The 12,079-nt window shown below is 49.5% G+C and overlaps 2 protein-coding genes across 2 annotated transcripts in view; one reads left to right on the top strand and one right to left on the bottom strand.

Moving 5' to 3' along the window:
- GPA33 (glycoprotein A33) overlaps positions 1 to 9,249 on the bottom strand; it is a 43,981-nt gene extending 34,732 nt beyond the window's left edge. Inside the window, exon 1 of the mRNA XM_032317953.1 lies at positions 9,012 to 9,249. Coding sequence (XP_032173844.1) covers positions 9,012 to 9,054 — 43 coding nt within the window. The 5' untranslated portion in view covers positions 9,055 to 9,249. The remainder of the gene's footprint in view (positions 1 to 9,011) is intronic.
- DUSP27 (dual specificity phosphatase 27, atypical) overlaps positions 6,641 to 12,079 on the top strand; it is a 45,383-nt gene continuing 39,944 nt past the window's right edge. The window contains exons 1-2 of the mRNA XM_032317948.1: positions 6,641 to 6,795; positions 8,239 to 8,366. The gene's annotated coding sequence lies outside the window, so the exon portion shown is untranslated. The remainder of the gene's footprint in view (positions 6,796 to 8,238; positions 8,367 to 12,079) is intronic.

The following is a 12,079-nucleotide window of genomic DNA, read 5'->3' as shown; positions in this document are numbered from 1 at the left end:
AAGGATGTGTGATGTGGGGGACCCAGCCTGAAGCCTTGATTACTGCTTGTAAATAATGAAGGTTTAAGAAGATAATAAACCATCTCTAGAGACCTAACCAGAAAGTAATACATCCAAGGAGGATAATGAAGTGCTTGATGGCGTTGTTGCTTGAGGCCTACATAGCACATTATGGGAACCCTGGGGAGACTGGCAGTAATGCGGGCACTTAGGCAATTCCATTTGCTCAGAGAAACCACATTCTCGGGGAGGAAGTGCGGAGGCGAGAGGGGTCCCTGCCTGCCGGGCTCTGGCTGAGAAAGTCTTGGGCCCCTGGCTGGGGAGGGGCAGTTCACACAGACTGACTGTGGAGGCCTGGGTGGTTAGAACTCAGTTCTACAGGGATGTTTATTCCAATATGTAAATTCCAATCAATTCAGTGAATTGTTCCTAAGGTCCTAGTGCTGGGCCCCTCCTAGCAAGGCACAGGGAAAGTGATCAGAGACATGCTCATGAGCCTCCCTTGCAGAAATCACGGGGACCAGCCTGGCCCAGCTTCAAGGTTTGGAAGCTTTTCAGAGCTGCTTCCAGTGGAACTTTGCCACCACAAACGGTCACGTTGCCGTGGGTTGGTGCAAGCAGGCCTCCTCCTCTCAGCAGACAGTATGCTCCTTCTAGCAGGGTCTGGGTCCCACGTTTTTCTTGTGTCCTCTCTTTGCCAGTTCTCACCTCAAGGTTTCCAGAGGGCTCTAATATAACCTTGTGGGTTCAGTGGCCTGGGGCACACTCCCCACTCGGTTGGAGGTCACCGTTGGTCCGCAGCCTAATGGAGCCTACCTAATTCAGTGTTAAGTGCAGGGGTTAAGGAAGTAACAGGTAGGAGGAGGAAGAGGGGGAGGGGCTGTGTCACCACCCAGAGGAAGGATTGTAAGAGAAAGATTTATCAAGGAGGTGGGACTTGATAATTGCACCCAAGGGAGTCAGTTCACAACATTGAACTTGTATGTGTAAGAAAATAAAGCAGGATGCAAAACTGTTAGTTACACTACAGCATCCCACTTCCACCTAATCACAAATAGCGAATTCTAGAAGCAAATATACCAAATATACCAAAATATACCAAATATAGAAGCAAATATACCAAATATACCAAAATACAATATTAATAACAGTGACCTCTGGATTCTGGGAGCATGGATAAATTCTTTTTATCTTCTGGGAGCATGGATTTCTTGTTTGTATATTTTTTATTTCTCAAATGTTCTAGAATAAACATGCATTGCTCTTATAATCACAAAGCCATGTTACAGACTGATAAATCAAGCGGTAATTGAGCAAGTAGAGACGGGAGTGCTCACCTCGCACAGGGAAAGGAAAAAGTGGAAATGAGAAGAGGGGGCCTTGAAAAAGTTTCTTGACTCTCCTCTGGGTTGGAGGATGCGGGGACTTAGGCAGGCTTGTGGATTATAGGGAAAGAGCTCCTAGGAAAGAAGACACTGAAAAGAGAAGAGAAGCCAGAAGGAGCAAGACTCAGGCCTGGGTGAGAAAGGGAGTGTGGGGGGAGGGCTCAGGTCAGCGGAAGGCCAGGTATGCTCACAGCATGTGGGACCTGTTTCCCCGTGCGCAGAGAGAGAAGTTCCTCAGTGGAAGCATCTGTCTGTCACGGCGTGCTGCCCATGCCAGGTGTTTATGGCATCCCAGAGTCCCCAAGGCAGAAAAGGAGGAAGCAGCCCAGAGGTCCCTGGGTGCCAGAGGGGAGAAAAGCACCTCAGGAAGGAGGCCAGTTTCAAGGGTGACAGTGGGTGCTCCGGTCAGAGAGGGCTGCTCCAGGGACAGGGTGATCTGGGAGCAGGGACAAGCTCAGGAGACAGGGAGGAAACAGGGATAAAACCTGAGCATTGCCAACACGGAGTCGTTTGAGGGGCCACTCTCTTTACTAACCTTCAAGTCAAGTATCTTCCACCAACCGCCTCAGTACTCAAACCCCCACGGGACTGGTACTAAAATGCAAGTGCTATCTGGGTGGGAGTGACTCTCTTTCCTGAGCAGGACAAACCTGTTTCCCCTAATTAGTCCCTCTTATCCATCACCCTAGAAAGGGACTCAGAATGGGTAATTTTTGATAGAAGCATAGGAGATTAGGAAGTCGTGCCTTGGAGAGAAGCTGAAATTGCCTAGAGAAAGAGGGAAAGGCAGAAAGGCCGGCTAGGAGACACTAGAAGCAAACCAGCTTGCTGCCTCGTGAGGTTCAAAAGGGTAGGTTCTCATTCATTCACACCCAGAAAGCAAATGGCTGCTGGGCGCCCACATTGCAGGCACTGTGCTAGACTCTGAGGGGAAAATGACAAGCAGAGACAGACACAGTCCCTGCTCTCATAGCATTCAGTCTTCCGGCTGAGTCCCACTGGGATGAAGAATCCCAGAGAAAAATGTAAAACAAGAGTTACACATTTGATGACGGGATATAACCAAAGATTTGAGGATGGGGAGCGCTTGTCCTAGGGAAAGGCTAGGTGACCCGACAGTGGGGGATGGGCAGAAGTGAGCCATGTGAACAGAGAAGAGGTGGGTGGAGAGAGAAGAGCACTCTGCACAGGTCAGGTCGTGGAGAAGGTGGGGACCATTCCAGAAAGTAAAAGAAGCCAGTCTGTAGTGGTAGCACCAGGGAGGTGGTTTGGGGTGTGTATGTCCCTGTATGCTATCCTTTAGCGTCCCCACTAAGACTCCAAATAAACATACGTGCAAAGCACAGAGAGCGCGCCCATTTCCTCACGGCGGTTCAGGACAGTCCGCTACCTGCCCTGTCTCAGTGCGGCTGCGGCCTCCCCGCCAAGGCTGTCCTGCAGTGTAGTTCCGGAATTACCCCACTGCCTGTGTGGCCGGAAATGTGGGATGGGCCCAAGTCTAACTGGCCATGAGGACAATTTGGGTTGTGTGTGTGTGTTTTCCTGCCATCTGCATTGATGGTTTCTTGGAAACAGTTCTAGACATGGCGGTTTTTTCTTGCATCAGATGAGAGAAGAATCAAAGTGGGGGGAGCGGCGTGTAAAAAAAAAAAAAAAAAGGTACGTATTAGTTTGAAAGGCAGTTTTTCTTTGTGTAAGTATGTCAGGAGAAAACTGAAGAACCCACCGATAGGAAAAAGCAAATTCACTTCCGGCCCCTGATGTTGAGGGGACGAGGGCAGGTGGGCTCTGGCCTGAGGGAAGGGGGTGGTGGTGCTAGCAGCTAGGCCTAGTGCCGCACAGGTCCCCCTCTCCGGCCCTTCCCACTCCTCAGGCGCCCCCTGTCCTCGGGCCCATCGTCATCTGGCCCCCAGCAAGGCAGCAGCGTCCCTGCGGGCCGGGCCTCACTCTGCCTGCCTTGCGCTCCACGGCGGCCCTCTTGGAAAGGAAGGATCATCTGGAAATGGGCGCCAGGAGGCGACGAGGAAGGTGGCTGAGAGGTGGACTGCTGGCTGGGAAGAAGCCTTGTTTGTGTAGTTGTCCGCCCCGAAGGGTAATTTCGGTTTCATGGGTGGAGAAGAACAGCGAAGCAGGCCGAAGCGCCTGTATCACCAGGGACGGCGATCTCGTTTTGTTTCGCGGGCGGCGTCGAAGCCCACGGGTCAGCACGGGCACCTGAGGCTGCTTAGTAGGGAGGACACCCGAGTCAGACGACAGGGAGTCTCAGGGCTGAGGAGAGAGCGCGGAGAGTCGGAGAGGAATGAGGACCGGGAAGTTATGACCTGGCTGCGGAAATCCAAGACGTGTTGTGAGCCTTGGTTCTGTCACTGCCGTACTTGAAAGAAGGAGAGAGAGAAAGAAAAGAAGAAAAGGAAACTATGCAGCAGTAGTTCTTGTCCCCAGGTCGTTTAGGAAAACTAGGCCCCAGGGCGGGTGAAAGGTTAAATGGCGACATAACAGACGCCAGAGAAGTGGTTGAGACTCTCAGTTCCTATGAGGAAGAAATCCGTGGGGCTGCAGGTGACCTGGGGCGTTAGTGGAGGGAAGGGACGTGGCCTTGGAAGATCAGACTGGAGAAGAGGAAGGCGTGGATACTACAGATAGAGGTGCTGACAATATTTTTCCAAACCAAGGAGTAAATATGTGATCTGACCGGAATTTTTATACTGTCCAAGGTATGGGGAATCAGTCAGGGTGCTGGAATACTGGGGCTTGGGGAACACTTCAGTGGTTTATAGAACTTTAGTATAATTGAGGAGAACCTGTCCTTACGATTTGAGTCTTCGTTCGAGTGCTAGTGGCAAATCACCGAAGAGTGTTAAGCAGGGGGGTGACGTGGCCACAGTTTTATTTTAAAGATCGTCTGGCTCCAGTGTGGAGAACAGATAGAAGGGGCAGAACACAAGGCCAGTTAGAGGCTATGGAAACAGCTCAGGAGAAGCGGACACGTCAGCTCGGCCTCAGAGAAAGAGGAAAGTGAACAGATTTAAAAGATGTAAGAGATAAAACTGTCAGGACCCAGTGATGTATGTGTAGCTAAGGGAGAAGTATCAGGTGACATGGGGATCCTAAAATATGGCCCCTGAATACTTTGAAACTCCTCTCATCAAGAAGTGAAGTTCATGTCCCTTTCCTTGAGTCTGGGTTCTGTGACTTCCTGACCAGTAGACATGGTAGAAGTGACACTGGGTCAGTATCTGGGCCTAGACTTTACGAAACTGGCAGCTTCGAGTTTCTCTCTTTAGATGTTTGCTCTTAGAAACCATCTGCCGTGCCGTGAAGATGCCCAAACTTCCCCGTGGAGAGAGGCCCACGAAGAGAGGAGCTGGTTGGAAGTGGGGCTTCCAGCCCCAGGCAAGTCACCCCAGACAATGCTGCCCAGAACAAGGACACACTGTCCCTCCCAAGCCTCATACAAATTGCAGATTTGTGAGAGAAATAAATTGCTTTCTCATTTTCAGTTTCAGGGTAGTTTCTTACATAGCAGTAGAAACACTATAACAGGGGTGCCTGGGTGGCTCAGTGGGTTAAAGCCTCTGCCTTTGGCTCAGGTCATGATCCCAAGGTCCTGGGATCCTGCATCAGGCTCTCTGCTCAGCAGGGAGCCTGCTTCCCTTCCTCTCTCTCTGCCTACCTTTCTGCCTGCTTGTGATCTCTGTCAAATAAATAAATTTTTTAAAATCTTAAAAAAAAAAAAAAAAAAGAAAGAAAGAAACACTGTAACAGATGACCGCTAGGTTTCTGGCTTTCATTTGGGGATGGATGGGAGTTGATTATGATGCAGAGACAACTGGAAAAGCCCAGGTAGGGGGAAAAGATTATGAGTTTGCTTTTCAGCTTGTGAGTTTGCAGTGCTTCTGAGACATTGAAGTTAAGAGGTCATGGGAAGCCTGGATGGTTCAGTGGGTTAAGCATCTGCCTTTGACTCAGGTCATGGTCCCAGGGTCCTGGGATTGAGTCCCATGTCAGACTCTTTGCTCACAGCAGTCTGCTTCTGCCTGTCTCTGTCTGTCTCTCTCTCTCTCTCTGACAGATAAATAAAAATTTTTTAAAAGAAGAAAAAGCTGAGAGGTCCTGTGGGCTGGGCTGTTGGATTTGTGGGTGTGTAGCTCAGGAGGAAGGTTGGGTTTGAAGACAGAAATTGTCAGTCAGTTGGAAATGGGTATCACCAAAAGATGTGATTGTGGATGTGGATCCAGAGTGAAAACAGAAGTGAGTCTTGGTGTGAGGACCTCTGACACTTCCTAGTGGGCAGAGGAGGAGGAGAACCTGGAGAAGGTGTGTCCAAGGAGCCAGACAGAAGAGTTTCAGGAAGGAGAGAGGGAGGGAGGTGGGGCTGGCAGGATCAAGTGCGGCCAGGAGCACAAGCACAGGCTGAGCGAGGCACCCTCTCCCCCAGGCCTCCCAGGGACCAACATCACAGTAAGCAGGTTGGCTGGGTTCCTGGAAGCCTGGGGATGGCACTGGGGGACAAAGGCAAGGTGAAGCTCTCACCTGTGCCCACAAACCAGTTCCTCCCTGGAGCCTTGTTTCTTGAACAGCAGTCCCTAAATCAGCATCAGCCTCACTTGGGAGCTTGTCAGACATGCAGACTCTCAGGCCTTGTCCTCCTGAATCAGTCTGCATTGTAATAAGATCCCCAGGTGACTTCTGTACACACGGAAGTGTGAGAATGCTCGCACTTGGGTCCCTGAGTTGAGTCACCAAATCGGGCGCTGGACAGTAACTCAGGGGAGCCGCCAGATGGCGCAAAACTGAATCGGGTCACGCTCAGAGGATCCACCGCAGAGGTGATGGTTGATTTCACCTACTTTACTTCAAGTTTTAGTGTCTAACTTCAGACGCAGCCCGCCGGTCAGCATCACCTGCGGAACACCTCAGTTCGGGATCTTGGACACCTAGACCCCAGAAAAGCCTCCCCCCCAACCCATGGATCAAACATCCATGGGTTTATGGAATGTCTTCAGATAGGAGAGAAAAAAAATGTATTTTCTCATCTAGTATATTTTGGGATGTTGGATTCCTTTATTTCTCTGTGTAGAGCAGTGCCTTCCTCAGTTCTTCTAATTTAACCTTCAGAAAGGTTTCCTCTAGTCCCATGAGGGTGGGCCTTGTTGTGTTTGTGTCTCTGACAGTGTTTAGAATCGTTAGGCTGATTCTCAGTTGGGTTCAGTATTGTTTTTAGATTTTTCTAATGTACTGCCTTTTGTTGGGGTCTCTTCCATAGGTGATATCGTCTGCCTTCCCAAAGTCTGTAGAGTCCTGGGGCCTAGTGACTCATCAGCGAGGTGTCGCTCTGCCTGGGACATCAGCAAAATCTAGGTTGTTACTGTGCAGGTTCAGATGGAGAAAGGAAGAAGGGCAAAGGCCCGTAGGTCCTCTGGAACCCAGCTCAAGCTCCACCTCCTCCAGGAAGCCCTCCCTCATCCCCCTGCTCCTCTCTTTGTGTGCTCTCTTGAGACGGGGTGGGAAGGGCCACCCAGTCGCTCTTAGGTTTGACCTTTGAACATCGTCATTGTTCACTTGCGCGGGGCAGTGGGTGTTTGGTCCCCAGATACTTGCATTTGGGAAATTGTCCGTGTTCCCTGAGCTAGCCACTGACGTTGCCACCAACCCAGGCTCCCCCTGTCCCACTGCTCCAGCCCCTTCACCGTAGCATAAGGTGTGGAGGCGATGGTGGTGGGCACATGAGTCTGGACCGGGCAGCCTGGGAGGGTGGAGGGAATGGGATGGGGGCAGAAAACACACTGGAGTCTGAACACAGGCCCAAGAACTGGTTCCCCTGAAGGAGTTCACCCCTGGGTCACTTGCCTTCTCAAAGGATGAGGGAAAAGGTACTGCTCCAGGCAATTCAGAGTTAAGGCTGCTGGGGGAGCATTTTCATTCTAAGCTGGGGGAGCATTTTGTTTTAGCCTTTTCCCCAGGCCAAAAGTGCACTGATTGCAGCCAAACTGCAAATACAAGGGAGGCATCTCCTGTAAGACTTCCAGCTGGGAAGGAAAGGATCAGAGTGTCCCTGGCCAGGTCCCGGGAAGATGGCAGTTTCCTTTCGGCCTCCCTCCCCCGGGGACTCGAAGTGTCCTTACTGCCTGGGTCTGATGGCAGAGAGCCGTGCCCTCGGGCTACAGTCCTTTCACAGTCCTCACTCCTGAAACACCTGCACAAACTAGGTGCTCAGTAAAAAGGTTCACATGACGGCATCTCTGCCCGCGGTCATTTGGGTCTCTTGGTGGGGCTCGAGTCAGACTGAGCTGATGGATCTTTTCCAGGTGCACCTCTAAGACTCAGCCCAGCCCTTCCCCAGCACCTCCACCTAATGAGTCAAAGGTAGGTGTTGAGGGCGGGAGGAGTGGAGCCTACTGGGCAGACAGGCTACCTGGTCCCGGGGCTTGCTGTCGGAGCTAAAATGCAAGCTCTGAATCAGAGCCTCCTTGCCCCTATTTCCCAGGCCTTGGGGCTCCTAACTTTCCTGGTAAAGCTCTTTCCTCCTCCTCATTCTTACCAGAACCCTGAAGCCTTCAACAGTTCCTAAACTGCAGGTTGATGGGATTTGCTAGCTTAGCCAAATACACTGAATTAAATATGCTCCTTAAATCCCCCTCCCCAGTCTCTCTACTTCCATTCTCCATTCCACTCTTCCCTACATCCAGTAGCCTTAATAGCAGCGCGCCTCCGTCTTAACCCGAGAACACTCCCGGGTCCCCCTCGACGACTTTGCTATTTCATAGCACCTGATTTGGATTTAACTATTAGAGCACCTGACTTAGATTTAACTTATTATTAGAGCACCAAATGCTTGATTTCTATTCTGTAGGGCTTCCCCATCTTCCCAGTTTTCAATGACCAGAGCATCAGAAGGGCTGAAGAGCTTTGACCTTTGGAAAGGGCCTTTCTAGTTCAGTTTTTGAAGGATTGGAGTCTTCTCTTGCTCTGGGAATGAGAGTAAGTTGCAGTGTCTCTGCCTTGGTTTCCCTACATGTGATAAAGAAGTTATCAGTTCTACCATTGCCTTTTTCTCTAGTTTTAAGGCAATGGTTAAAATCCCAGGTAGCAAACCTGTTGTCAGATCTGGTGTCAGATCTTGTGATCTGATCTGGGATCAGAAATTACGGTCTTGAGAATTTATGAATTATTCCTTTCAGAAATGGGCCGGAATTTTATTGATTAATATGCATATATAAACCATTCTGCTGGGAGTGGTGCAGGGACTGGTCTGCAAAGCCGAACCTGTAATTCTGCCCAGTGGGAATGTGGCCGTGTCACTGGCCACCATCCCTGGGGGGGGCACTGGGAGACTGCCAGCACTCAGTCCCCTTGTCTTTTTTTTTTTTTTTTTTAAGATTTTATTTATTTATTTAACAGACAGAGATTACAAGTAGGCAGAGAGACAGGCAGAGAGAGAGGGGGAAGCAGGCTCCCCGTTGAGCAGAGAGCCTGATGCGGGGCTCGATCCCAGGACCCTGAGATCATGACCTGAGCCGAAGGCAGAGGCTTAACCCACTGAGCCACCCAGGCACCCCATCAGTCCCCTTGTCTTACCCCACCCCCTCACCCTCTGGGCGCTGGACATGAGAGGGGTCTACTTACCTGCACAGAGTGTCCATAGCACAGGCTGCAATTTCCCCACCATGGTCTTGCTTCCTCTGTGCCCCAAGCCCAGCCTGGGAGGGATGGGCTGACTAGTTAAAGGCACAGCAGCCTCTGACCTGGCCCAGCCCTCTGTCCCTGTGGTTTCTCTTTTCCTGTTTACCTTTGCCCAGCCTGGCTCCCCCCACCGCACTGCTCCGCAGGTCTGGCAGGTGAGTTCCCCTACGGGGACTGGACTCCCGCTGCCCCTACTCCACCAGAGGCCTCACGCGGAAGAGGAGCCTTCCCCATCTTCACCTGCCCCCACCCACCTTCTCCCCACCTAGCAGGTGTACAAAGTCCTAGGCTTCTCACCAAGGTGTGGGCTTCTATAACAGATAGGAAATTACCATCTCATCATAAAAAGGGAATGATCTCAGAGGCAGGTTTCCAAAGCCAATAAAAAAAGGGTGTTGCCCACAATTGTTGAAACCCTCCAAAGCAGAATTCTTCCACTTCCCTTGCTTTTCTACAACCCCCACCCCACCCCGTGCTACAGACAGGGGCATAAAGAAGACAGGAAGTCTCTCGGGGAGTTGATAACTTGGTCGGGGAGATAGAGACTACACAAGTAAAGAAGACAATTCTAGAAATAACCTGACCAACTTGCCTCAGTTTGCTTGGCTGCTCTAAGTAATGGTGCAATAAATATAGGGGTGCATCTGTCTCTAAGTAACGGTGCAATAAATATAGGGGTGCATCTGTCTTTTCCGATTAGTGTTTTCATTTTCTTTGGGTGTATATTCAGTAATGGAATTACTGAATCATATGGTATTTCCATTTTTTATTTTTTGGGGAGCCTCCATATTGTTTTCCCCAGTGGCTGCCACAACAATGCAAGAGGGCTCCTTTTTCTCCACATCCTCACCAATACTTTTACCTTGTTTTTTTTTTTTAGCCATGCTGGCAGGTGCAAGATGATAGCTCACTGTGGTTTCAACTTGCGTTTCTCTGATTATGAGTGATGTTGAGCATCTCATGTCTTTTGGCTATCTGGATGTCTTCTTTGGGAAAATGATATTCAGGTTCTCTGTGCATTTTTTAATCAGGTCTTTTTTTTTTCCTTTGATGTTGAGTTATATAAGAACTTTTTATATTTTGGATATTAACCCCTTATAAGATATATCCTTTGAAAATAACTTCTCACAATCAGTAAGTTGCCTTTTCGTTCGTTGATGGTTTTTTGTTTTGTTTTGTTTTTTGCTGTGCAAAAGCTTTTTATTTTGGTGTAGTCTCAATAGTTTATTTTTGCTTTTGTTTCCCTTGCCTTAGGAGACATATCTAGAAAGATATTGCGGTGTCTGATGTTAAAGAAATTACTGCCTGTGCTTTCTTCTAGGAGTCTCATGGTTACATGTCTCACACTTAAATCCTTAATCCATTTTGAGTTTATCCATTTGAGTTTATTTTTGTGTGTGGTGTAAGAAAGTGGTCCACTTTCATTCTTCTGCATGTAGCTGTCCAGTTTTCCTAGCACCATTTATTAAAGGGACTTTTCTCCCCCAGAACTGTCCTGGTTTTAAAACAGAAAGTTCCTTGTCCCTGGAATCTCTTAGTCCCAAGCAAAGTGGAAATGGCTGGTCACTCTATTTAAAGGGTGACAGTGCTTTGTACCATGTTCCAATCTGGATCATGGTACAGGAAATGAGATTGAGGCAGGGGGAGGGGCCCTACTTGACGTTGGGTAGTTATGGGTCTCTCTTTTAGAAACAGGGATCTGAGTCTCAGAGAAGTGAAATGAGTTCTCAGAGATCACACAGCTAGTAAGTGGTTTTCTGATTCCTAGTCCGCCATTTCAGCGGCCTGATGTCCCGTTCTGCAGGTAACTGAGGGTGTATGGAAGACAGAGGCCATGTCCTCCCCCTGGGTGGTCCCCTCTTTACCTGCTGCCCCTCTTAGGTGTGTTGGGCCTCCCTCTTTCCCTCCCCCGCTTCCCTACCACTTCGAGTGCTCTGTGCTGGTGCCCAGTCATGTTGAGCGTTTACCCCGACTGATGCAGCCCTTCAGTCCTGCCCTGGCCCTTGCCCCACCTCATTTCACTTCTCTCTCTCAAACCACCTTTCATCTTTTTCTTGAAGTATGTAGGCATGAAATGAACCCCGGTGTTCTCAGTTGTGGTCATTCTTCGGCAGTCAATTGCCAAGTCCCTACTTTGACCCCCGGGATGGAGGTTCGATGACTGGTCTATGGTGCTGCCTTGTGCCTCCTCAGGGATGTGTTTCTTGGCGACTCTTTCCAAAGGAGCCCCCGCCCCGACTCCAGCCCTGCCAAATTTCTGCCACAAAACCTGTTTGCTTTCTTCTCAGTTCTTTTTTTTTTTTTTTTTAAATATTTTTATTTATTCATTTGACAGACAGAGATCACAAGTAGGCAAGAGGCAGGCAGAGAGAGAGGAGGAAGCAGGCTCCCCGCTGAGCAGAGACCCCGTTGCGGGGCTCGATCCCAGGACACTGGGATCGTGACCTGAGCCGAAGGCAGAGGCTTAATCCACTGAGCCACCCAGGTGCCCCTCTTCTCAGTTCTAACCACTGACATCCCCAAACTTTGTCCATGCTAGTTAGTCTCTCTGCATCACATCTGCTGTTATAATCCAGCTTGTCTTTTAAAGGCCAGTGCATGTAATATTACTTTTTCTATGAAGCTTTTCCTGACTTCTTTAGTCAGAAGGACTCGTCCCTTCTTTGAACTCACACAGCACTCTGGATCCTCTTAGGCTGCTTAACCACATTCTACCTTATGCTTGAGTTATTTTTGACCTGTGTCTCATTCCTCCTAATAAATTGTGAGCTCATTCATTTATTCAGCCAGTTTTTGATGATACTCTGTGCAGGGCATTGTTCCACCTAGCTAGGAAGAAGGATCACGTTGAGCATATAATTATGTGTCTTACTAACTTGGGTCAAGGATAGTGCCTGACGCGTGGAGGGTATCTGTGAATGGGTAGATGAATGGGTGGACGGACTGATGGATGCAGGTGTAACTACAGAATGTGTGGGATGAGGGGCTGAACGATTGGGGTTTGGTTTGCT

This window comes from Mustela erminea, chromosome 17 (assembly GCF_009829155.1).
Source record: "Mustela erminea isolate mMusErm1 chromosome 17, mMusErm1.Pri, whole genome shotgun sequence".
In the NCBI taxonomy this organism is placed as follows: domain Eukaryota; kingdom Metazoa; phylum Chordata; class Mammalia; order Carnivora; family Mustelidae; genus Mustela; species Mustela erminea.
Note: the sequence above shows the minus strand (reverse complement) of the source record. Positions and strands in the feature narration are given on the sequence as shown.